The sequence below is a fragment of the Doryrhamphus excisus genome, linkage group LG10 (assembly GCF_037039965.1).
Source record: "Doryrhamphus excisus strain RoL-2023G ecotype Guam linkage group LG10, RoL_Dexc_Guam_v1.1, whole genome shotgun sequence".
Taxonomy (NCBI): Eukaryota; Metazoa; Chordata; class Actinopteri; order Syngnathiformes; family Syngnathidae; genus Doryrhamphus; species Doryrhamphus excisus.
Window position 1 is genome coordinate 11906639 of NC_136366.1, and position 25448 is coordinate 11932086.

The 25448-nt window shown below is 45.3% G+C and overlaps 3 protein-coding genes across 5 annotated transcripts; all 3 read right to left on the minus strand.

The window, feature by feature from the left end:
- Positions 1–366: 366 nt before the first annotated feature.
- cnnm3 (cyclin and CBS domain divalent metal cation transport mediator 3) lies at positions 367–9109 on the minus strand. 2 transcript variants are annotated; one of them, XM_058064470.2, is made up of 12 exons: positions 8422–9109; positions 7312–7646; positions 7070–7246; positions 6619–6776; positions 5290–5433; positions 3892–4050; positions 3627–3796; positions 3463–3559; positions 3239–3369; positions 3027–3156; positions 2855–2914; positions 367–2522 (listed from the first exon to the last, which is right to left on the minus strand). In XM_058064470.2, exons 1-11 carry the CDS (start codon positions 9091–9093, stop codon positions 2871–2873), a joined length of 2217 nt encoding a protein of 738 aa, XP_057920453.2. In that variant the 5' UTR covers positions 9094–9109; the 3' UTR covers positions 367–2522; positions 2855–2870. The 2 variants fall into 2 exon arrangements, with proteins under 2 accessions (XP_057920453.2, XP_057920452.2); XM_058064469.2 differs by lacking the exon at positions 2855–2914.
- Positions 9110–10083: 974 nt separating this feature from the next.
- Positions 10084–19121, minus strand: cnnm4a (cyclin and CBS domain divalent metal cation transport mediator 4a). 2 transcript variants are annotated; one of them, XM_058054115.2, is made up of 8 exons: positions 17669–19121; positions 16285–16428; positions 15972–16106; positions 15699–15868; positions 15192–15288; positions 14512–14601; positions 13150–13325; positions 10084–13066 (listed from the first exon to the last, which is right to left on the minus strand). In XM_058054115.2, exons 1-8 carry the CDS (start codon positions 19059–19061, stop codon positions 12605–12607), a joined length of 2667 nt encoding a protein of 888 aa, XP_057910098.2. In that variant the 5' UTR covers positions 19062–19121; the 3' UTR covers positions 10084–12604. The 2 variants fall into 2 exon arrangements, with proteins under 2 accessions (XP_057910098.2, XP_057910104.2); XM_058054121.2 differs by lacking the exon at positions 14512–14601.
- Positions 19122–19419: 298 nt separating this feature from the next.
- On the minus strand, positions 19420–25301 carry sec14l7 (SEC14-like lipid binding 7). Its single transcript, XM_058054130.2, has 12 exons — positions 24251–25301; positions 23975–24050; positions 22339–22382; positions 22154–22213; positions 21899–22087; positions 21742–21837; positions 21607–21667; positions 21458–21541; positions 21182–21288; positions 20972–21111; positions 20724–20893; positions 19420–20646 (listed from the first exon to the last, which is right to left on the minus strand). Exons 1-12 carry the CDS (start codon positions 24302–24304, stop codon positions 20561–20563), a joined length of 1167 nt encoding a protein of 388 aa, XP_057910113.2. The 5' UTR covers positions 24305–25301; the 3' UTR covers positions 19420–20560.
- Between the last annotated feature and the right edge of the window lie 147 nt (positions 25302–25448).

The window sequence follows — 25448 nt, forward strand, 5'->3', positions numbered from 1 at the left end:
TATACCTACAATTTAGAGTTTCCAATTAACCAAACGTGCATGTTTGTGGAATGTGGGAAGAAACCGGAGTAAAACCCACGCACACACGGGGAGAACATACAACCTACAAGTCGAAATTCCAACCTCGGCCGAACTCAAACTAGCCAACCTTAATGCAACTGTCGCAGTGCTACTTCCGCCACCACGTGACATGTTTACAATCACAATCACGCGAGATTTGGCCAAGACGTGACAGCCGACACAATTTGAGTCTATCGGACAGTAGGAGGCGCTGTTACATAAAAGTACAGAAAAGCACAAGCGTAATAAAATGTTGACTGTAGTTTATAATGATTAAATAAAGAAACACGAGGCGTTTACAACTGGATTGACTTTATTTGCTAGTAAAACAGAATTATCGAATGTATTCAATAGAAGGGTGGTCCTCTTGATTAAAAACTGTCAAAAGTTCAACCCATAAATAAACAGTAAGTGATTTCAGTTTAAATAAATTACAATGCTGTACCTAAAATCTATAAATTACGTCATCTAAGCAGTGTTCAACCCTGCAACACTTCATTTTCGTGATCTTTTTACATTCAGCATTTAAAAAGACCCAACTAGCCTGATGCTAACCACACATTTTATGCTAACAATAGTGTACACTGATCTGCTTATTTTCCTTCATGTAAACTCACGACCAGCAAATAAGACAACAAAAGGTTATAAGTACACTAAAACCACCTTCTGAAACGACGATTGTCCAATCTTAGCTTAGCAATTCACCTGTTAGATGTTAATTTCAATGTTTGGGGAAACAGAAACGCAAAACAAACCTTGTGATCTATGACAAATGTTAGCATTGCTGCTAACTGCCTTAGTATTGGCTTGGTATTGGTAAAGGCAAGGAACTAAATGAATATTGTGCAGAATTAGCACAGATGTTCCATGTCCACTGTACAACATATATTTCATTGTTCTGCTAAAAGGAAGTCAAACAACATAAACCTGCATGCTAACTTCCAGGATGGGAAATGAGCTTATCAAGCCTTGGTAGCTTTGGCATGCACTTGGAGAATATTATCAGTTGGTCGTTTATAAAAGTGAATATTTACAGCACCAAGTGCGCGTGGCGCTATCAGTGAAAGCACATGAAGCTCATTGCGCATGTTAGCATGCTAATGATGTCATATTGACAGAGAGACAACAAAAAAAAAACAACAACAGGAAAGGCTCAAGGTGCTTTCAAATTCATGGTAAAGGAAACTGAGCACATTCCAGTTAGAAGGACATTGTAGGAATTGAACACGTCAGGTGTTCTTCCATTGGAATATTTCCACTCAAATTTGACTTCAAGTCTTGGAATTTAGAATTGTTCAAAATGAAAGCAGCTTTGCGGTACATTGTGTCGTGAACAAAACATTTTAAATACACAATAAAGTTGCTACAGGAGTGTCTTCAGAATGACAAACAATGATGTTTATGTCCTCCTTAAAGGGGAACTGCACTTTTTGTGGAATTTATTTCCCTTTTCTGTGCATTATAACACAGGAAAACGAGTTAATACGAGCTAGCTTACAATACTGTCATTGGGATACACCTATTTCGACTATGAAGCCCTGTAACAAAAACCGATAACAACGTTGCAGGGTTTGATATCCATGCTGTGATCATGCATTAGCACGTACCCTGATGATAACATGTAATAGTTGCATTATCTTGCCTTATTTTGATGATTTAAAACACTACCCAAACTATTTCTTCTTCTTGTGCTGGAAGACACAGCCATCCAAAGGAGAGCAGACATTGTAAGTGTTGTTGACAGAACGAGCATAAGTGATCATTAAAATAGGGCAACTATGCAACATAATGCATGATCAAAGCATGGATATCAAACCATGCAATGTTGTTTTTTTAGAGGGCTTCATAGTCGAAATAGTTACCTTCCATGACATGCATTGTTAGAAATTAACTCGTTTTCTCGTGTTGCAATGCACACAAAAGGGAAATAAATATGTGTTCATGTTTCACATAAGGATTGGGAATGATGGGCAAAATTCCCAAAAAAGTGCAGCTCCCCTTTAAGAACGTACTGGAATGCTTTATTAGCATGTTTGCTAATGACTTTTGTTGGCGCTCCTTATCAAGTCTTTCGGATATCGCCACGAAAGACTCATCAAACCTATGTAACCGTGGAAACCAGCCCAAAAGGTCAAGTGACGAGCGCCTTGCAAGTGTCACAGTGCACACACCGAGGCGCTTTGAACCGTTCCTTACTGTCTGATTGGACGGATGCTTGTATGCACGTGCACGCGCACGCATACACACACGCACAGCCAAAGTGACAAATGGCAATGCTGAAGTGGAAGAAAGGCACCGCCCACATAAAATCCAAGTAAATAATGTCTACACAAGTGTTTATAAAACATAGTACTACTACTACTACTACTATTAATATTTACAACATCGAGAAGGAACGAAGAGCAGTCCCTACGCTCGAGCTTCTTCTTCTGTGGAGCTCTCCAGCGCCCCGCAGCTGCCCCCTGCAGCAGGAAGAACAGAGGTAGGGTGAAGGGCGTGCTTTAATTTTTGCATGTTGTTTGCTCAACTTGTGCAAATGCGTCATGGCTAGTTATGCAAATATGATGATCATTACGTCACCCCCCCACTCCACCATCTAAGCCACCACTACCACGGATAGATTGCAGTCCTGTGGGAAGCACTGCATATTTACTGTGAAGATGAGTGACAGAATAACAACACAAGAGTGTGTTGACTTACGTGATAGTAAAGCAGGCGTGACGCTAACACACACACACATGCACACGCATGCACACGCACACAAAAACACAGCAGCAAGAGAGTGTGCGTTCACCTTGTGCACAGACGCACTAACAGTAGTTGTCTATGGTGTCAAAGAAAGACAAGCTGAAGTCTGAAGGAGACAGTCAAGAAAAGAAGATTTGTTTTGGTCAGCTGACAGAAAACAGGAAGTGGATGTTAGTGCGGAAAGGGGGAGGCAAGGCGATGCTGAGGGGCGGGGCTACCTTGTGTGGCGGCGTTCCTGTCATTGAGCAGTTTGGTCTGACTGTTGGGGAGGATCTTGATCTCCAACGGGTCTGCACCGGGGCCGGCCCGTGACGCCATCAGAGCGTTCAGGTACTGGAGGCGTGTCACCTACACACACACACACACACACACACACACACACATTTAGAACAGGAGCTTATTGCCGTGTCCGCCATATGTGCACACACACCCGAATCAGCTGCAGGTCGGTGAGCGCTCTGACGGTGTAGTCTGGGCAGTAACTAGACGGGCTGGTCGTTTCTGTCGAGTCAAACGGATCTCTGGGTGATTGACGCTGAGTCGACACAGGAGACTGGTGCACTGGTAACACACACACACACACACAGACACAAAATAAACAGAATGCTTTCAGTAAAAACAAGCACTGTCTGTTGGTGCAGTTTCTATTCCTACCTGAGGAGGGCAGCGTTAGTGCGGACACGCCATAGTACGTAAACGCCCCGTTTTCAAACTTGAGTCCTTCTTTGCCGATCTCCACTTCCACGCGACCCTGACGGCAGACCGACACGTTGGCCAGGCTCACTGACATACCAACACAAAGACCAAGGTGTGCTCACCTGCAGCAGCAGAATGAAATAGTCCACCGGGTGGTTGCGTGTGTACAGGTAATGGGCGGGGCTCAGCCGGTTTCCAGGGTCAAAGTGCACCTCCTGGTTGACGCTGGGGTGGCGCAGCAAGTGGAAGAGGACCTTCTCAGACACGCGCACTGGGCTGAAATGCTCCACCTCTGCGGGGGGGTCAAAGGTTAGGAGATGGTTTCTATTCTCACACATTGCGCACGGCGCCAAAACCCCACACCCCACCCGGAACACAACCACGCACCTCTGGACAGAAAGCGGTGAGTGGCCAGCAGGAGCTGCGGCGACGTTCGAATCTTGGGTTCTCCCTCAGGAGGCTTGAAGAGGGAGAACTCCTCGGGGGCGCCGCGAGGCTCGAGGGGGATCTCCATCGGCGCCAGAGGACGTTTGACCTTCCTGTCCACTGTAAGGTCACACAGGACAGCCAGCGTGAGTGCTGCTAAAGTAGGATACGGACCAAAACTCATATGCTGATATATTTAGATTCAAATTCCATATACTTCTCATGCTAAATATCCTTGTACCTTAATGCTATCATGCTAAATACAATTGTTCCTTTATGCTATCATGCTAAATATCCTTGTACCTTTATGCTATCATGTTAACTACAATTGTTCCTTTATGCTATCATGCTAAATATCCTTGTACCTTTATGCTATCATGTTAAATACAATTGTTCCTTTATGCTACCATGCTAAATATCCTTGTTCCTTTATGCTATCATGTTAAATATAATTGTAATTTTGTGCTATCATGCTAAATATCCTTGTACCTTTATGCTATCATGCTAAATTTCCTTGCATCTTTATGCTATCATGCTAAATACCTTTGTACCTTTGTGCTATCATGCTAAATATCCTTGTACCTTTATGCTATCATGATAAATACAATGGTACCATTATGCTATCATGCTAAATACCTGTGTACCTTTATGCTGTCATGCTAAATATCTGTGTATCTTTATGCTATCGTGCAAAATATCCTTGTATCTTTATGCTATCATGCTAAATTTCCTTGCATCTTTATGCTATCATGCTAAATACCTTTGTACCTTTGTGCTATCATGCTAAATATCCTTGTACCTTTATGCTATCATGATAAATACAATTGTACCATTATGCTATCATGCTAAATACCTGTGTACTTTTATGCTATCATGCTAAATAGCCTTGTATCTTTGTGCTATCATGCTTAATACCCTTGTACCTTTGCGCTATCATGCTAAATATCTGTGTATCTTTATGCTATCATGCAAAATATCCTTGTATCTTTATGCTATCATGCTACATATCCTCATATCTTTATGTTATCATGCTAAATAGCCTTGTACCTTTATGCTATCATGCTAAATATCCTTGTACCCTTATGCTATCATGCTAAATAGCCTTGTACCTTTATACTATTATGCTAAATAGCCTTGTACCTTTATGCTAGAACATAAAGGGGGCGCTGGCACACGCAGCAGCGTGATGAGCGAGACCATCAAGAGTGACAGTGCACATCCAGTCTACACTAATAAAAAAGACATGCTTCAAAGAAATGTGGATATATGAATAATATAGATCACCCAGTATCACCCAGCCATCGGTATAGAGAATGGATGGATGGATATGTGAAAGTGCGGAACCAGATCAGAACCTACAGTAACCGTCTGACTCGTCCAAGATCTCCGACTTGATGATCTCTTCGATCACGTCCTCCAAGGTGACCAAGCCCAGAACCTCGTAGAAGGGATCGCCTTCTCCCTCGTTGTTTACCTTCTGGACGATGGCCATGTGAGAGTTGCCTAATGGGACAAATGGTCAAATGGTTTAGTCATTACTGTCAGTGACCACTAGAGGAAGTTGTCCTGCAAGTATTCATTCATAAACACTTGTTTTCCTGAAAGCAAACAGTAGGGGTGTATGAAGTGATCTTGACCTTGGCTTCAGCAAAAGAAGCAAATGTAAAGCGTTATCTTTAAAGATGAAACAAGATAAATAACTATTGGCAGGTCATTCTTGTCAGCATACCATTTATCGTAATATTATCATTCATCTTCTAAAGTAGCAACTGTTTGCTCGTAAAATTAGGATTCTCACATATTGCCATATTGTATTCTTGGAAATTTTGAGATTTTATTTTCATAAAATGACAACTTTCACCTTGTACATTTTTTTTACTAAAATGTAAACTTTTTTTCCCATAAAATTGCAGTTTTGTCGTAACAAATATTACTTTTTCTCACAAAAATGCTACTTTCATCTTGTAATACTTGAACTCATTTCTTGGAAATTTTCTTAGGCTTTTTCACAATGTCCGTTTTTTGTGAAATGCTAACTTTTTTCTCTAACAATAATTTCAGTATTGACTTTTTCATGTAAATTTACAACCTTTCTTATTTTAAAATGACCAAAAATGTTTATATTCCCACTGTAATTTCAAATAAATGAAATAATATATACTGTGGAACCTCTCAAATTCACTGATTTTTTTATCCTTTTTTTTTTTACATTTTTTACCTTGCAAAAAGAGACAGCACGTCAATAACCCTAAAAAGATTAAGGAATAATTTATGAATGCATGCTAGCATTCACTGTCATGACATACTTTATACAGCTTTATGTCTTTATACTGAACTGATCATGTTTTTTTCCTCAAGATTTCGTACTTGGGTTGACCTTGAATGCACCACGGTTGCTTCGAGATGCTAAGTGTTAAAAACTTGCAGCGAGGCAAATGCAGGTTAATATGTCATGGTGAGTCATGGAATACAATTATGGATTATGTCAAGCTAGCAGGAGGGTTTGGAGTGTGGAGGGGGTGTTGTCCCCTCCCTTACTGTGTATTGTGTGAGCACACCCCCAAATACATGCAGTGTTACACCCCTAGCAAATACACCAGCGTGTACAGCGTGTAGTGTTACTGTGTGGTAACCTTCCACCCGCTTGGTGGCCGGAATCCACCAGGGGGTGTCGGCGAGGAGACGCACCTTTCTTGAACTCCTCCAACATGGCGTCCAGTTTGGTGTCGTTGAAGACAAAGTGCAGGGGGTGGTTGTAGAACTTGGTGATGGTGGTCATGGGGGTGCAGTCGTCTGGGTCGACCAGGGCCAAGTCCTTGACGTAGAGGATCTCCACAATGTTGGACCTGCACATCACACAGGCACACCATGAGGAGGAGGAGGAGGAGGATTGTGATGAAATGACAGAAATGATTAGCAATGACGGTTTAAACTGTAACCACTTTCTTTCATTCCGTGTTTAAACCTTAACTCTTTTTAATACCAAACTAAGCTTCCTCAACAAGCCGTTGGAGACAGAAAGAACACTTTCAAGAAACGTGACCATGTGACCAAGCTAAATGTGCCCAAGTGGAATGGACATTAAAAATGTATATGGATGAATTAAACATCGTTGTCATTGGTTCTAGCTGCGCCCCACCTGTCCTCATCATAGATGGGCACACGCGTGTATCCGCTCTGCATGATGTCTGACATGGTGGAGAAGTCCAGCAGAGTGGAGCTGGGCAGCATGAAGCAGTCCTTCAGGGGCGTCAAGATGTCCTCCACTGTCTTACTTCGCAGCGTTCCACGGCTGAACTCCTCCTTCACAAACTCGCTGCACAAACACGGACGCCATTAGAAACCTGCGTTCAAAGCGGCGCACATACGCAACGCTTGTACCTGTACGGGTCGTTGACGCTAGTGCGTATCATCTCCATGGCCCGCTCCCTGATGCCGCAGGTGCTGATGTCCCGCCTGAGAGCCAGGTCCAGGACCAGACCCAGGGGACAGGACAGGGGGCAGGTGAGGACCATGCACACCTGGGCCAGCCAGGTGAGGCCCGGTGCCATTTGGAAGCCGTAACCTGAGCACACGATGTGAGGCAGCAGCTCCACCAGGAAGAAGAGGAGGATGGCGCTGGTGAAGACAGCCGACACGATGGAGCCCAGGGCACGGAAAAGAAGCACACCCAGAACCGAGTGACCCAGGACGCACAGGAAGAGCAGCGAGCAGGCCTGCCAAAGCAAACACACTTAGAGGAATAGTTGGGAATAGTTGTTTTGACGTGAAGGCTAGTATGACATTCCCATCAGCAATGTAGTCCATTAACAGTGACTAAGCCCCACATGGTGAAGGTAGTTCCGGTTAGTAAAGAGTTTGGCTTCTCAAAACGATATGCGTTCAAAAGAGTATTACAACGCCGAGTGTCTTGTTAGGTCTGATTTTTAGGTCTGAAAGAGGCATTTTTGTGAGGCCAATGTGAGCAACTAACTGGAAGTACGTTCCCCGTCAGAGGAATCCGGCCAGACTCACCGCTGTTGGGAATGTCATACAACTTTCATTCATTCATTCATTCATTCATTTTCTACCGCTTTTCCTCACGAGGGTCGCGGGGGTGCTGGAGCCTATCCCAGCTGTCTTTGGGCGAGAGGAGGGGTACACCCTGGACTGGTCGCCAGCCAATCACAGGGCACATATAGACAAACAACCATTCACACTCACATTCATACCTATGGACAATTTGGAGTGGACAATCAACCTAGCATGTTTTTGGAATGTGGGAGGAAACCGGCGTACCCGGAGAAAACCCACGCATGCACGGGGAGAACATGCAAACTCCACACAGAGATGGCCGAGGGTGGAATTGAACCCTGGTCTCCTAGCTGTGAGGTCTGCAGGCTAACCACTCGCCCGCCGTGCAGCCCGTCATACAACTTCATGTAAAAAAAATTCCCAACTATCCCCTTAAGAACCAAGCAGAACCTCACAGATGGCTAGCCAAGAACTCACCAGAAAGTTCCCTCTCCTCCTGATGGGCTCCAGACGTTTGGCGGCCCGTTTCTCCTCCTCAGAACCGCAGCTGTGAAGGACGTAAAGCTCCACAGGGTCGAGCCAGAGGAGGCTCAGGTTGACTGTCCTCAGCAGCCCGCAGACGAGCAGCAGCAGCGGTATGAGCACAGCCAGGCCCCACGGTGGGATGTAGTCCGAGGGTACAGACTTGTCCGTGTTGATGCGCAGCCTATCCGGGCCCACCGAGGTCCACTTCTCCCCGCTCAGTACACACAGATGATGGAGGATCTGCTCGTTGCCCTCCGGGCTGCTGACCACCGTGAGCAGCCCGCCGTACTCCTCATCCCGGCTGAAGGGTTCCTTCACCCGGAAAGCGGCAGTCTGCCGGTTGGACTCATCCTCGCAGGGGTCCACGACACCCCCTCCGGGTGCCCCAGCGAAAGCCAGCCACGGCCAGGTCTGTTTATTCAAGTCGGTCCCGAAGAGACGGAGCTTGAACGTCGCTCCTTCTGGCGCTGAGATGATCCGACCCTTCCTGTACACTTGAGCCGCCGCCTCCTCCAGGCGCAGGCCCAAGACGAGCGGGGCTCCCTGGCTGCAGGAGCCCGACCTGATCCCGCACGACAACAATATCATCAACAAGAACCGTAGACCTGCCAAGCTGGCCACCATATTGGAATTGGTCAACCTGGCTCGGGACAGGTCATGTGACTACTCAGCAACAGGCCCCGCCTACGAGGGCGGATGCTGCGTTCAAAAGAAGGGATAAATGGGTATTCATGTTTATCGAACCTATTTGAGTCAGCTTCACAACTCAGCTAAACTCGAGTATACTTTTGAGTCAACGTAATCAAAAGGCACGTCTAAAATACACGTTAATGTAGCATTATTTTAAGAATGTGTATCTTAATAATACATATTTGTGTACATGGTTCGCTTGACTTTAATGAACTTAAGTTATATGAATTACGACCTCGTGTATATCAAACTTGACGAAGCTATGTCACCACACCTAAATTATGCATTCAAATTTGAATGACTGAACTATTCAGAAACAATAACTCGTACCAACCTACAAAAATCGCTAACTTCGTAGTAAACAATGCAGCACGAGCGATCCAACATGGCGACCATGAAACTGTGCCTGTTGGCGGCCATGTTGGCTCCTCCTACACTGGTTGGCAGGCCGTGGAAGACATTTTGGCGCTGGGCTGATTTTTTTTTTATCCCGATACGCAGGAAAACAACCACACGTCCAGGTTATGTTTTCTTGTTTTCAAATGTAAATATTTTAACATTCATTTAGTCTTCTTATGATATTAGATTATATTATATACTATAGCATACATATTAGTTATTTAAATTGAAAATATTTACACACCATTTTTTAAATGCAAGCTAAAACAACAAAGGTAACTGTTCTGGTCGATGGTCGATGTAATCATGTACTTCTTCTGTGAAGAAACTGGAAACATTTTTAAAAGTTATGTGTACTTTTGATAGCATACCGTTGATTATTTTCATCATATGAGCCTGTTTCCTTTTGACTGATAAGAATAGTTACAAAGTTCCCACAGAGTGTGTGATAACAAGCGCCCGTCAAGAGCCGGGGATGCACACAATGACACACAGAGAAGTGTGAGAACTGTTATGTTCTGTAGAGAAATAGAAGTCAGGTTTATTAACCCTTACAGATTCTTCAGGTGCTTTAAAAAAACAGTACGTATGTACACATTGCACACACTCCACATTAGGAAGTGTTCCGGCCGTCAAACATTGCAGAAAAAGAACAAATATTCACCAGTGAGTCCAGCGTGTTAATGAGTACAAATGAAAAGTTGTTTTGGTTTGTCGGTAGGAAATGATGAAGAAGGGAATGCAAACGGTGGTCCTTCACGCGGGTCTAATCATCACTCTGCAGCCTTCAAGAACAACAACACTGCAGGAGCTGCTAGCAAGCTACGCTCCCCCGCTGCTATCCCACCATAGGAACCACAGGAACAAGGAAAACAAGACTTGAGCTGGAATTTTCAATATTTCTGAGTGGCAGCGGAGGAGGATGACTTCAGCTTTGGTTATCTTCGTGTTGGAAAAAAGTGGCAGAGGATGAGAATTATAGCGTGAGGTCAAAGCTTGTGCAATGTTTATTGCTCATGGAACATATAATAATAATAATAATAATAATAATAATAATAATAATAATAATAATAATAATAATAATAATAATATATAAATGTATATATAATTTACACAATGAAATTTGGAAGCTCGTTTCTTTCAGTGCAAACTAAACATTAAAGTATTTCACAGTTGTCAGCCTGCTGCACGCTGGCAGCAGGGACCCTGACGGACCATCGGGCCCCGTCCTCAAACACTCAGTAAGGCTACTAGTGGCTTACCGGGTCCCGCCCAATAAAATCCACCAAAGTGGAAGAGCCAGTTTTCGGCCTGTCTGGAACCAAAACGTTCCACTGCTGCGCCACAAGTGGACGACTGAAGCCCATCAGAACCACAATCGCTGATCCACAACGTCCATCATCTCCTCGCTATCCATCAGAATAACAAGTTCACAAGTTTGGACTCCAGCTCATGTCAGACCAGCAAATATTGTGCTTTAGCGGTCGAGTCCGGTCGAGCTCGCGATGCGTTCGTGCACCGTGACGACACAGTGAATTTAACAACATCACTATAGACATGTCTATTGGTGCTGATGCTACATGCTCCCACCAGCTTGATGGTATTTACAGTGCGGAAGCCAATCATTCCCTCCATCAAGACCTCAACCTTGCAGGCCGAAAGGCAGAAGACATGTTTGCTATGAGTTCAAGTCTTATCCTCCAAAAAAGGACACTCGCTTTGGAATCTTGGACTTTTGTAGGCCTCTGCTACACAACATAAAGTGTCTGTCATCAGTGCTAGCTTATACAAGTGTTCTCCGTTGAAATTAATAACTTAATATCATGAACGGTATCATGTGGCTACATAAAGAAGTTCAAGAGATTACATGCAACCAAAGCAAACACACAAACACAATCAGATGTACTTTGCATCATTTCCAGTGCCGTATGTGTGTGTGATTACACCTTTAGGCTAAAAGAGGGTTAAAAGGTGTGGAGACATGCAGTGGAATGTGCACTAATATGCTAACAATGGCTAACCTCCAGAGTTAATAAATATGAAAGACATATGTTGGTTAGATAGACAGTTAGCGCCAAGAGAACAGCTTTGCTTCGTAAGCTAACCTCACCAATTAGCTTGCCATATATATATATGTATATGTATATATATATATATATATATATATATATATTATTTTCCCTTTAGTGGTATTACATGGTGTACTTCATTGAAGTTTTCAATGACGCAAGTTATTCTCTATGCTAAGAACGCTAAGCTACGCTACACAAACAGACAGCGCTCATCCATTCTCCTGTCAATCCCTGATAAAAACAAAACTCATGTCAACATCGACCTTCAGGTCGCTGTTGTAAACAAATACTCCTCTGTTGTTTTTGTTTGAATGCTTCGACGTCAACATTAGCGTGCGTCACAGTGATGGAGGAGATGCTAACGCCTGTCAAAGTACACTCAAATATATCGCCAGTATTCTAAACATGGAGCAGGAAGATGCTAACCATCGCCTCAGTGAGTTTCATTCATTCATTTTCTACCGATTTTCCTCACGAGGGTCGCAGGGGTGCTGGAGCCTATCCCAGCTGTCTTCGGGCGAGAGGCGCGGTACACCCTGGACTGGTGGCCAGCCAATCACAGGGCACATATAGACAAACAACCATTCACACTCACATTCATACCTATGGACAATTTGGAGTGGCCAATTAACCTAGCATGTTTTTGGAATGTGGGAGGAAACCGGAGTACCCGAAGAAAACCCACGCATGCACGGGGAGAACATGCAAACTCCACACAGAGATGGCCGAGGGTGGAATTGAACCCTGGTCTCCCTGGTAACCACTCGACCGCCGTGCTGCCCCCTCAGCGAGTTTGGTTCCCCAAAAATGAAAGGAAATCAATTTAAAAAATGGAGCTCAGCTAACAACATCCACTTCCTGGTTTCAAGCGTATCATGCCCCCACGAGAAAAAAAAGATGTGTTTGAGAGTATTGGGGGGGGCGGGGGGGGGCATGCAGGGAGGTCAGCGGTCATCCTTCATTGTGTGTGTGTGTTAGATGGTACTCTCGGTGTGTGCGTGACTGATGGTGTGCACGTGCTGGCTGGCTCTGCGGGAGTCCACACAGTTGTGCTGCTCGCTGAGCAGGGTGGTGGTCTCTCCCGGAGCGTTGTCGGGGTCGACGGGAGACGTGGTTTGACGAGGGGGTGCGTGGTTACTAGAAGGGGCGGCGGCGGCGGCTTGGGGCAGACACTGGCTGGGTCTGCGTCCAAAGGAGGCAGGGGCAGTTTGGGGCGGAGCTACGCGGCTGCCCGCCAGAGGCATCGGCTGAGCGTTAGACGACAGGCGCTTCACAGGGGGCGTGGCCAGGGGCAGCACAGGGCGTGTCCCTGGTGGTGTGACGGGGAGTTGCTGCGCGGCCATCGTGTCCAGGCGACCTTGACTGCCCTCCGGCGACTGAGGCGAGCTGTCCAGTCTGGATGCCAAAAGGCCGTTCTGGTACTGACAGCGAGTGATCTGAATGTGACAAACATGGCCGCCGCTTGTCATAAATACACCACGGCAACAATGCAACAAGGGAATCAGAGAGGATGTGTTACCTTGACAAACTGAAGGTCTGTAAGGGCGCGCACGCAGAAGTCGGGAATGTACTGGAAAGGCGTTCCTGGGATCTGAGAGTTGCTGCCGCCCATGGAGGAGCTCTCCGCTCCACGCTCACCACAGCTCACGGACGCAGACCGGTTGAGGTTGCCCCCGTGGGACGGGGAGCGGAATTCTAGAATTGCATGGAAGGCCGGTGTGTCACAGATGGGACGGAGCACACACACACACACACACACCAGACGTAAACACACTGGTTATTTCTCAAATAAAACACTTAAGTATGCTGTGATTGTCTAAATTGGTGCACTTACAGTACGTACTTACACTTAGTCCTTTGTAGTCTAAGTACACTGTCAGTTACACTCAAAATGGTGAGTGTGCATGGACAGAAAAAATGCACCTCTCTTAACTCTGCTGCACCGTTAGCCAACCTGCTAACACGCTGCTAATGAAGCTGCATAAGCAAACTTGTATTCTACGGTCTTACCGCTTGTGGTACTCTGTACCAAGTTGCATTGCAACATGGCACAGAGTAAAGTGTTTACTTCAAGTACAGTTCAGGTTGGATTTGAATGAACCGCTACGTACACAAATGCACCAACTAAGACACAACCACTGCAACACACAAATATGGCCGACGATGACGTGACGTGAAGGTGAACATGCTGCCACATGAGTCCAAAACGCTTCGCTCTCATTGGCTGAGGTCAGTGAGGTCATGGAAGGGGAAGGGGAAGGGACGGGAGCACCTACCAGCAAGGTTATTTTAGGAGGGGTTCCATGGCGGTGCAGGTAAACAAAGTGTGATATTAGCGCCCAGCTAGCTTAGCTTATCTAAGCATCTGTACAGCTCAAATGAGGGCAAATGTGAAACTGTTCCTTGACTGTTCCTTGTATCCCACTCGCAGTGTCACACCTGACAGTGGGTAAAGGGGGCGGAGTTTAAAATGAGCGCGTCTCACCCAGCAAGCAAAGTTATTCCCTATAGAACGCTATTTTGACATGCTAAACAAGCACTAAGTTGCTAAGTTAGCGCTACAACGTCAACCATTAATCTGTGTTATTATTCATGTGACATAAATGCCATATGATATGTTTTACGTTTGTGCTATACACTTGGAAGTTCAGGTGACTTGAAGGTATCTCACCTGCTTCCGCTCATTGACTCATCCCTGCCCTCTGGCGGACAAAGTAGACATTACAGTCGCCAAATGTTTTTTTTTTTTTTGGCTAACTCTTGCTGGTGAAAGACAGGGATGATGGCGATGATGAAGAGTGGGGAGGATGAGCGAGGTGCTCTCTCCCACCACCCTCCCGTGGCCTGGGGGTGTGGGGGCGGGGTGCATGCGAGTGTTTACCTGGAAAACGCGAGAACACGGAAAACCTCTTAAGAGAGAGGCGTCTCGGAGGGGGGGACGCCACTGATGGGGAGAGAGGGGGGGTGACGGCTGGGCAGAAGGGAGAGGGATGGAGGGGGGGGCAGAAAGAGACAGGATTTATTTGTTTTGTTTTGTAGCACCTCCTCTCTGCCTCAATGTCATGAATAATTAACGAATGTCTGGAAACTTCACACATCAATACAATACAATCAATAATACTAGTACATTTATGGATACTTTTTAAAGCAGTATCCCGTTTGTTCCAACCTTTGAACTCCTGGACTATTTTCAATGGCGGATTAGCAGCCGCGTTGACGTCAAGATGTCAACGCGTAGCAAAAGCGGTGTGTTTGTGTGCGCGTGTGTTGGCGCGTGTGCAGCAACACAACCAGCAGACACGGGACGCCCCCACCAGGGGGCAGCAGTGTGTCACAGCGCACAGTGGCAGAGCCTCAAGGACGAGTTACGTCATCACAAACAACAACAAGGTAGCTTCAAATGAAACAAATGAAAGATGAAAATCATGACGTATATTTTGTGGGAAATGTGCTTATTAAATTAGTAATATAATAAAAAATTAGAAATAAATAAAATAAAAAGTGTTTGCATCCACTACATATCTTATTAAAGAGTGTGTGTGTGTGTTTGTTTTTGCTCACCCAGGGATGGCGTGTTGAGTGCCATGACACCGTAGTAGGAAAACGGTCCCGTCTCAAACTTCATGTTCTCATTTCCCGCCTCCACCTCCACTCGACCCTGAAACAAACACACATACACACACACACACACACACACACACTATGAATATTGTAGCAGAAGTGTGTTCTTACAGAAACGGACACCCATCATTGATCTACACAAGGCCTCAAGTGTGCACCTCACGTTGTGGACATGGGGTGTACCTAATAAAGAGGCCACTGAGACTGGTATTAGGTGTAGCTGATAGAAGGGTACCTAATAAAGAGGCCACCGAGGAGGGTATTAGGTAGAAGGGTACCTAATAAAAAAGAGATGTAAGGTGAGCATCAATGCTCAGGTTGCACGTTTGAGGTCACATGATCCAAAGGTGTCTCATCAGGTGTCGTGAGGACACCCGCCTAGACTGCCCCTCCCCCTTCCTGCTCTGTTGATAAGCTCCGCCCTCTCCTGAAAAAAAAGGTTCACACCTGCAGGATGAGGACAAAGTAGTCGACAGGTTTCCCACGCTGGTACAGGAAGTGCTGCGGCGCTCGCTTGTCGTTGTCGTTGAACTTGAGCTCCTGGACGACATCGGGATGCCTCAGGATCCTCAACAGTACCTTCTCTGTCACGTGGAAAGCGGCAAACAGGCTGACCTCTAGAACAAGAGAAGCACATTGACGTTACGTTCATTTCCTGTGACGGAGCCAATGAATAACAAGCGCCACTGATGGACAAGTTAACGGCGTGCGGACGCTCACCCGTAGCCAGGAAGCGATGAGCAGCCAGCATGAGCTGAGGCGAGATCTTGGCCTTGCTGTCGCCATCGTGTTTAAAAGCAGAGAAGTCTCGTTTGTTTTTGTTGGCATCCACTCGCTTCTTGTTGCGGTTGTCGGCTGCGGAGACACACGGGGAAGGTCAGAGTGGAAACGTTGACATGAATCACCTCACTTTAGGAATCCTATCTGATCAATCTGATCTCAGATCAGGAAATCCTCAATCCAATCTGGTCTCCAAGCCACCAAAGCAGCTTTTCTCAAGTCTATATTTGTCAAACAGGAAGTGCTGACTCACTGTACAGGTCTGATTCGTCCAGGATCTCCGACTTGATGATCTCCTCGATGACATCTTCTAAAGTGACCAATCCCAGCACCTCGTAGAAGGGATCCCCCTCCCCCTCGTTGTTGACCTTCTGAACGATGGCCAGGTGGGATTTACCTGGAAACAGGAGGGAGCATGTGACAACCTTCATGAAAACATCCTGGCAGAGAGTTTAGCTTAGGCCTGGGCTAACTTCAACAGAGTACTGCAAATTGAATACTTGTATCAGTACAATCCAGTACATGTACTACATTTGTCCCAAGTTCTCAAGATTCATGCTAGTTACTTTATGTCAAAAAGAGCTAAAGCTTTGTCTTTACTATTTAAACGGCTTCACTTCTTTTTACACTTGTATGACAGTTTACCATTCAAATGTGACTTCCAACATTGCCGGTACACATAATACTTTTATGATGACCACAGTTTGACCCTGGAACAGACTATTGTATTTACGTTATTTACTATGCAAAAAACTGCATATATTTACATGATTTACTATGAGAAAATAGATTATATTGACATTATTTATAACGGCGAAAGCAGCATATATTTAAATGATTTGCTATGAGAAAAATAGTTTATATAGACATTATTTACTATTGAGAAAATAGTTTTTATTGACATTTTTACTATGGGAAAATAGTTTAATTAGTTTATTTACTATCGGGAAAATCAGATTTATTTACATGATTTACTATTAAGGAAAATAGTTTCTATTGACATCATTTACTATTGAGAAAATTGTTTTTATTGACATTTTTACTATGGGAAAATAGTTTAATTACATTATTTACTATCGGGAAAATAGGATTTATTTACATTATTTACTATCGGGAAAATAGTTTCACAAACAACTCAAGTTCAAAACTGAATTCGGGCTGTGAAATGATTAATCAGATTAATGAATCAGAATAAATGAGTCATGATTAATCCCAATGAGCAATTATGTCTGAAATCTGCCCATTTTTACTGAATTGAATGAACAGAAAGCGAGATGACAGGATGATATATACTTGTACGTATTAACAGCTCCAAATGAACTGAATACGTCAATCAAGCTAAAAGATAGCACACAAGTCTAAAATAGTCTCTTTCATCGTAGCAGAACATTTAAATCACATTTAAAACGCTGTTATTATTAATAGTTATTTATGTGTATATAAAAAAACATACCAACTATTTATTATTAGATTTCTATTTTCTCTAAAGGCTGCATGAGATGAAGGTGACAGCGCGCCCTTCAGTGATCAATGATGACTGCAGCTTATTGATCCCTGACACAGGAAGCGCTGCAGGCTCAACTTCCTGTTGACCAGCTGGAGGTCGCGCGAGGGTCAACACACACACACAAACACACCTTTCTTGAACTCCTCCAGCATGGTGTCCAGCTTGGTGTCATGGAAGACAAAGTGGACGGGGTGGTTGTAGAACTTGGTGATGGTCTTGAGCGTGGTGCAGTCGTCGGGGTCCACGAAGGCCAGGTCCTTGACGTAGAGGATGTCCACGATGTTGGAGCGCTCGTCATCGTAGACGGGGATGCGCGTGTAGCCGCTCTCCATGATCTCGGACATGGTGTTGAAGTCCAGCACGGCATCGGCCTGAATCATGAAGCAGTCGGCCAGGGGGGTCATGACATCCTCCACTGTCTTGGTGCGGAGCTCCAGCGCCCCCTGGATCATGTTGAGCTCCTCCTTGACCAGGTCGTTGTAGGGCTCCGTCACCTTCAGCATCTCCACCAACTTTTCGCGGTTGTACACGGTGCCAATCTCCTGGCCGAGCAGAACATCCAGCAGCTTGCTGACGGGGAAGGACAGCGGGAAAGTGAGGAACATGAAGAACTTGGTGAGGATGATGGTGTTAGCGCCCACCGCCAACCCGTGGCGGGAGCACAGCGCCTGGGGGACGATCTCGCCGAAGATGACGATGCCCACGGTGGAGGCCACCACGGCGCCCAGGCCCGAGCCAATCAGGTCGTCCAGGAGGATAGTGAGCGTGGTGTTGACGAGCACGTTGCCTAGCAACAGCGAGCACAGCAGGTAGTTGCCCTTGCTACGGATGGGCTCGATCTTGCGGGCGTACTTCTTCTCCTTGTCCGTGCCGCAGCTCTGCACAATGCGCAGCTCCATGGGGTCCAGGGCCATCAGGCCCAGGTTGAGGCCGCTGAACATCCCGGAAAGGACCAGCAGGCAGGAGATGAGGATGACCTGCAGCCATAGAGGAAGCAGGGACTTTTTCTCCTCCAGGACTAAAACCCGACCGTCTCCATCCTCCAGCTGCAGCCAGCGGCCGTCCGCGCTGCGCGTGCACAGCGCGTATTCCTTGCTCGGCTCGCTCTTGCGCAGCGGCTTAACGTGCACGCGCAGCAGCCCTGCCGTGCCCCCGCCGCTGACGTTCATGAAGGTCCCGACCCCGATGTCCTTCGTAAAGTCCGAGCAAGTCCTCTCCGGCGGCTCCCCCGCCTCGCCGCCCCCCAGCTCCGTGAAGCGAACGAGCGTCCAGGCGGCGGAGTGCAGCCTCAGCCCGTAGAAGCGCAGCCTCACGGAGCTGTCCTCCGTCACCTGCAAGACTCCGTCGTCACCGGTGCTGGCCGGCTTGTCGCTGCTCTCCAGTCGCATACCGAGCACCTGACCGCCGCCTCCTCCGCCGCCCCCTCCCCCGGATGCCGCCTCCGAGCGAGCTCCGTCGGCGCTGCACAGGAAGATGAGGACAGTGACGATGTAACCCTGCTGGCCGCGCCATTCTCTCGCCATGTTTGTTGGACTGCTCGCCGCCGACACGGTGACGTCATTTACTCATGTCCGAGTGGACACGCCCCCTGAGCGCCCCTCCCCTCCCTCGCACCAACACACAAGGTGATCGACACGAGCACTAACTAGCGGACGCCAAACTAGCGCTCACGACAAGAACACGGTCTGGTGATGTCACATACGTCACGTGACTGCTGCTGCGTTACATTACCTTCTAAGAGGCCAGTTAAATGTATACCGTGTAAATATTGACGAATTAAATTGGGACAAACGTTCTTTTTAATGTATAAACTACATGAACTTGAACTATGTTGTATCGGTTTCCTGTTCATGTTCAGTCAGTAATTCAATACACGCCAGGTGATCTCAAAATAAAGTTTTATTCCTCGTGTTAAGTGACAACAAACCATACAATGTTGTTTAAAAGGCCAAACACACCGTGGTGCTCCTACAGGTTTTTCCTCCTGCATGATTAATGCTAGCATCACACTTTGGATTAATCAATAATGTATATCATGTGCAAAGCAACGCTATGACCTCACGTCAATTTCAACTTATGAAGTATCCGTGCTAGTTGGCACTGAATTTTGATCACGGGATTCAAGGAATACATCTAACTGTCCAAAATAGTCCAAAATAACAGCAAAGTCTAAGCAGTAGTTTGTCTCAATGGACTAACAGTTAAGGCTGCTAGCTAACCTATATAGCTTCCAGCTAAGGTAAACCTATCGTCATGTCTTTACGTTAAGGTTCCTAAAACAGTAGACAACCAATGTTAAAAGTACAAAGGTTGACCACATTAAACCGACTTAAAATGCTAACGTACAGTCCAACTCTTTGCTTGTTCCGCCATTTCTCCGCAGTGGATTCTGAGACAAACGAGGCGTGTCCTTGGTCAAGTACACTTCCGGGTACTTAAACGATGACGTCCTACCGCCAAACACACTGGCACTGCGTCAGACACACCAGCTATTATGTAACACCGCTTCTTCCCCCACCACCCCGATCCTGCAGCATCCTTTGGATCCTCCTCCCTCGACAGGGTGCTTGTAGTCAGGTGGCATGTTGTTGAATTCAGTGTGGGCAGGGTCGTCTTAAATGTTTAGTTAGCATGTTTTCAGTCTTAATAGCACAAAGTGCACACGATTACCCTCGTCTATAGCACCCCCAAGTGGCCATTTGTATTTGCTAATCTTTAAAGGAGGCCCACTGTCAAAGTGTAGCTTTATTACTGCTATGTCATATGGTTAAATGTGACCAAGTTTGGCCATCTAATTAAAGAAAACATTTTTGACAGGTGGATAATTATTACAAACTAAAAAAATCAATATAAAATTTGATCATGAAATGTTACTCAGGCGTTTTATATACTGTATATAAACACGTTCACAGTGGAATAAAGATGAAAGAGGTTTTGTGTCTAATTCTAATTCTTCATGTAGGTGTCAGTCTGGTCCGGCCTGGGAACATGAGAACCTCTCCCATCAGTGAGGTGTATGTGGTCACAGTGAAGGAGGAAGCACCTCCACCTTGTAGCTGACCCTCTTAGACTGAAGGATGCTGTAGCTGTTGTCAAAACACAACACGTCTGCACAAAGATGGCCGACCACATCAGGGAACATCAAGCTAGTCATGACATCAATGTGATGACCAAATGGCACTCACACACTCCGGGTTCGGCGCAGGTGATCATGTTGTCCTCGGGCACCAGGTGAGCGTTGTAGCGTTCACTGGGGACAATTTCCAACATGGCTGCCACCTTCTGCTCGCTGGTCTCTACTGTACGTTTGTAAACACCGAAGCCAATGTCGGCGCCATCGCTGGAGAACTGCCACCTGTGGGGGTCACCCAAGAGTCACCTCCAGCTTGGGGTCGTGTATTGGGGTGGTGGTGTCAGTGTCAGTGTGGTGTACCTCAGCAGGCTGCAGGGGGCGCTGACGTGGTAGTCCAGCTGCAAGACGGCGCCGCGGCTGATGGTGACGCTGGTGTCGTACTGGACCTTGATGAAGTTCTGCACGTAGTACGACCTTGGCACCGTGCCGCCATAGTTGATCTAAAAGCACATGTTGTTATCGTGACGTGATCGTGACATCATCACCCAACTAGCAGTGTGTAGCTCGCACCATGGTTCTACAGCGAGGGTCTCCGTCCGGATCAGTCCGGGTTCCTCCATATGCGACCGGAAGCTGCTCGGCATCGACATGGTCGCGCAGCACTTCCTGCCAGTTCCCTGCTCACAAAAGGAAGGTGCCCAATATTTTTTTATTGATGGCTCTGATGATCATTTCCTGGTCACATGACATGCTTCTGGGTCCTATATATGAACCAGCACATGCTATCGTGATGCTGTTTCCATGGCAACACGTGCCAGCTAATAGACAGGGACAGCTGTGTCTTACCTCCAAGAACGACAAGCTTGCGTCTGGTCTCCTCGCACAGGAAGTGCTTGATGAGGCTGTATGCCATTGGGAAGAGTTTGGGAGCTGTGGTGATGAAGAAGATGATGAAGATGATCATGAAGAACAATGTTAGCAAACTTAATAGCTACCTTTGATGAGGAAAACCCTCTTGAGCCCCTCCGGATAGTTATCCTCAAACATGGTGAGGATCTGCACAGCGACATGGCGAACGTGAGACATACATCTCAAGTGAAAGGTGAACAAGATGGCGGCGACAAACAAACCTCGCCGTAGGTCTCAATGGCGGGCTTCCACAGGTGCTTGAGGCCGAGCCCCTCGCAGTCGTAGATGAGCGTGATGGACTCCACGTTCCTGTCCAACTGTCAGCACAAACACCCTATTAGGAGGAGACAAGGTGGAAAGGCGAAGACACGATCGGACCTTTTTGGACTGCTGTCGACATTCCCTCTGCAGCATCTCGATGTTTCGGATCTTTGTCCTCATGAAATCCTGCTTGGTGGCCGACATCAGGAGACCTTTGGGATCCAGTGGGCCGATCACATCGTACCAGATCGGACTTCCCTCCTTGTCGTAGCCGCACATGCCCCCGGATACGTACCTCAGGATCACCTGACCACAACAGTGTGATGATGTCACAACACAGCGATGATGTCACACAAGACGATGGCAACAAACCTCAGGAGGCGTCCAGTCGGAGAGGATGTCCACCTTCATGTTCCTCCTGAAGTCAATGTGCTATACACACAGAAACACACACGTGTTTTGGAAAAGGTGCGTGTTTGCGTGGACATAGGGTAGCCTAAACGTGTAATATGGAAAATAATATAATGGAAATAATAATATGGAAATAAAAGACAAACCTTCCTGATCATTGCTTCAGCTTTGGCAACATTGAAGCTTCTAGCTGCAAACAAACAAACATGAATTGAATAGGACACACCCACGACTCATTAGTATGCTAATTAGCCCACTGGTCGGGTATCAGTGTGGCAGAGACACTTTCCAGCATCATAAAAAGAGAAAACTTTATAAAACTGTAAATATCAACACATAAAGACTTGGAAAGAGACCCAAGTAATATAAAATCCTGGCCAACAGATCACAAAAATAATTAAATTAATTCAATAAAATAATAATAATTACAAAAATAATACATTCACAGCTTCATTCTATCACAGTTTTCAATAATTCATTCATTTTCTACCGCTTTTCCTCACAAGAGTCGCAGGGGTGCTGGAGCCTATCCCAGCTGTCTTCGGGCGAGAGGCGGGGTACACACTGGACTGGTGGCCAGCCAATCACAGGGCACATATAGACAAACAACCATTCACACTCACATTCATACCTATGGACAATTTGGAGTCGCCAATTTTCAAGCGTACAATTGTCTAATTATCTAACAGAAGGCATCCAGAAGACGCATTGAAGTAGGTTGTGATGATATGTAATATTGTAGACTGCTCATTAGGTGTCAGTAATGTTACCATAATGTCGGCTGAAACACACAAGCACCAGACTCGATGGCTTTCAATCATCTCACAGTAGGCGCAATAATCCCTGACTTAGCCTACAGTTGCAGCTGTAACCCATGCCAAGATAAAACTCTTCCACTTCCTGTCCCGTGGAACTGGAACATACAGTATTTACAGCAACACACAAGGCTACAAGCGTCTTAAATGTCTGTTGTGTTATGTAATATATTAGCAAATATATAAGTAAAATGTCTTTTAAGATAATCTGAATAGTTCAATGCCCTGGTGACCTGGATGAATACAATACAAATCACCACAACTTCATCCCATCTTTCAGTTTTTGTGTCCAAAGCACATAAATAACACTTTGACATCCTTTTAGAACCAAAGCTAAACTAGCTTACACCACTAGTTCATAAAGTACTAATAATCGGAGCTGACTGGTGGTTCAGTGAGAAAAACCCATTGTGCACTGGCATCATTAAATGTTTGGGAGGTGACACCCCAGGCGGTTACATCGGAGTGGGGTGGGGGGGCTTCAAACCAGTTTACAGTGCGAGAAGACCACAAACCAGTTTGCGGTTTCTGTTGTTCTAGGTCACATAGACTTTGTCCTTCTGGTTTAGGACCAATATTTAAACAAGAACTGCCCGGTTGTGGCTCCTCAATCCAAATGTACCAACATGTATTTGTCTCCCGTATTTGCCCTTCAAGGGGGCACCGCAAACAAGATAAGAACCCTGCTGCTCTTTAAGCATACTATAAATGCTTCATTTTTCTTCACTTTATATTTTTATACTTTGAGTATTACACACTTGTATGTATTTGGGTGATTCATATTACATATAAACATTTACTTTGTACATTGGCATTGTAATGACAAAGTTCTGCTTTGTTATTAGCTTTTAATGTCCTCAATCCAACCAGGCTTCCTTTCTGATTTTTAATCGATCCCTTCTGATCTTATCACCGTTCAAGGTCCATGTGTACATGCATATACTTGTTTTTTTTGTGTGTCTTTTACCTCGAAGCCAGCGTAGCAGGTAGTGGTCATGCTGGGCTGGAAGGTCAGGAAGGATGTCCTGGATTCTGAGCCGAAACTGGAAACACATCCAATAAGATCATTTATTTCCACGATGACACATTACATAATTATATTTCATTCCACAAAGATAAATACACAACCTCCATATTTACAGTACTTGTAGTTTCTAGAGATGCTCCACTCATGGTGACAGTCTGTGGTCATCTAATACTACAAACATAGAATTATACAATAAAATGTATTTATGAGTTTTACCTGTGTTAAAGCATCAGCCTGTTTTGGGCTCAAATCTCCAACTCGTCCGCTCATGTTTGTACTGCAACATCCAGACTGGGAATGCAGACTCTAGTCACGGAGTAGACCACAGGCCTGGGGAGGCAAGGCCACACCCCCGATACACACATCCACCCACACACACATACATACATACATAAACAGGTAACAAGGTTACCTTCATTTTAAGGTAAAGCTACATGAACATCTTTCTCAAACAAGAACATTTAAACAACAAAGACAACCATTTGTCAATGAAATGAAAACAGCAACATTTTTAAGGAATGCATGTATTCACTGCATGCAATTAAATAATAAAAATATTAAAAGTTGGTGGTTTCAAACACTTTAATCTGCAGTTGACATTTTCTTCAATTGAAACTCTGCGTGTAAATACTTTCAACCGTAATACAGTATTTAGCTTTATTTCTGGACAAAATTTCATCCTTGTCAGCCTATCAAAAATATGAACTCTGTTTCCTTTTTCTTCAAACTTTTACACTAATGATTCCAAAAATAAATCTTCAATACTAAAAACAAAAATCTCGATGCATACTTTGAGAAGATTTGGACAAGAGTTGAGATGAAAAAACAAGATCTTTGGCCTCAAAGCTGAAGGAACATCACATGTACAAGCTCACGAAGCAGAACCAGCTCGGGTTCCGTCCCGTGGACTGCAAAGATAAGACGCTGGTGAGAGTTTGACTTTAAAGCTGCTACATTCATGACAATGCAACCAGGTGCATCAGTTGTCTGCATGCTAAGAATCAGCAGCAGCCACGAGAAGCTTGAAAAAAAAAAAGACATTGTCCAAATTTGACAAAATCCTCCCAAAAAAATACATTCAGAGGACAATTTTCTGATTTATTCTATTTTATGTGTTTGCTTTTACCACTGACTGAAAATATTAAAGATGGCTAGTTAGTTTAAAGGTGACCTATTATGCTAATTTTTCAACCATTTATATTGAGCTGTGGACTCCTACAGAGCAGCTACACACAATAACCAGCACAGAACTTTTGAGAACTTCCAGAATCTGCACCTATTCCAGCTGTATTCCCTTGGAGTTGTGCTTCCCACCGAAACGGTCTGCATGAATTTAATCCACCCACAGCCCGCCTCCGATTGGTCACAGGCACGCCCATAATGAAGCCCTCACGCTGGAAAGTTTTTCAGCCAT

Coding starts and splice junctions, on each gene's coding strand:
- cnnm4a (XM_058054115.2), bottom strand. CDS start 19,061: ATGGCGAGAGAATGGCGCGGCCAGCAGGGTTACATCGTCACTGTCCTC. Junction 16,107..16,284: donor GGACGAATCAGACCTGTACA/GTGAGTCAGCAC, acceptor GTGTCTCCGCAG/CCGACAACCGCAACAAGAAG. Junction 15,289..15,698: donor ACTTTGTCCTCATCCTGCAG/GTGTGAACCTTT, acceptor TGTTTGTTTCAG/GGTCGAGTGGAGGTGGAGGC.
- sec14l7 (XM_058054130.2), bottom strand. CDS start 24,304: ATGAGCGGACGAGTTGGAGATTTGAGCCCAAAACAGGCTGATGCTTTA. Junction 22,383..23,974: donor CCTGCTACGCTGGCTTCGAG/GTAAAAGACACA, acceptor GTTTGTTTGCAG/CTAGAAGCTTCAATGTTGCC. Junction 20,894..20,971: donor GCCCCCTGCAGCCTGCTGAG/GTACACCACACT, acceptor TGACCCCCACAG/GTGGCAGTTCTCCAGCGATG.
- cnnm3 (XM_058064469.2), bottom strand. CDS start 9,093: ATGGTGGCCAGCTTGGCAGGTCTACGGTTCTTGTTGATGATATTGTTG. Junction 6,777..7,069: donor CCCATCTATGATGAGGACAG/GTGGGGCGCAGC, acceptor TGTGATGTGCAG/GTCCAACATTGTGGAGATCC. Junction 3,560..3,626: donor ATTTCATTCTGCTGCTGCAG/GTGAGCACACCT, acceptor GTCTGCCGTCAG/GGTCGCGTGGAAGTGGAGAT.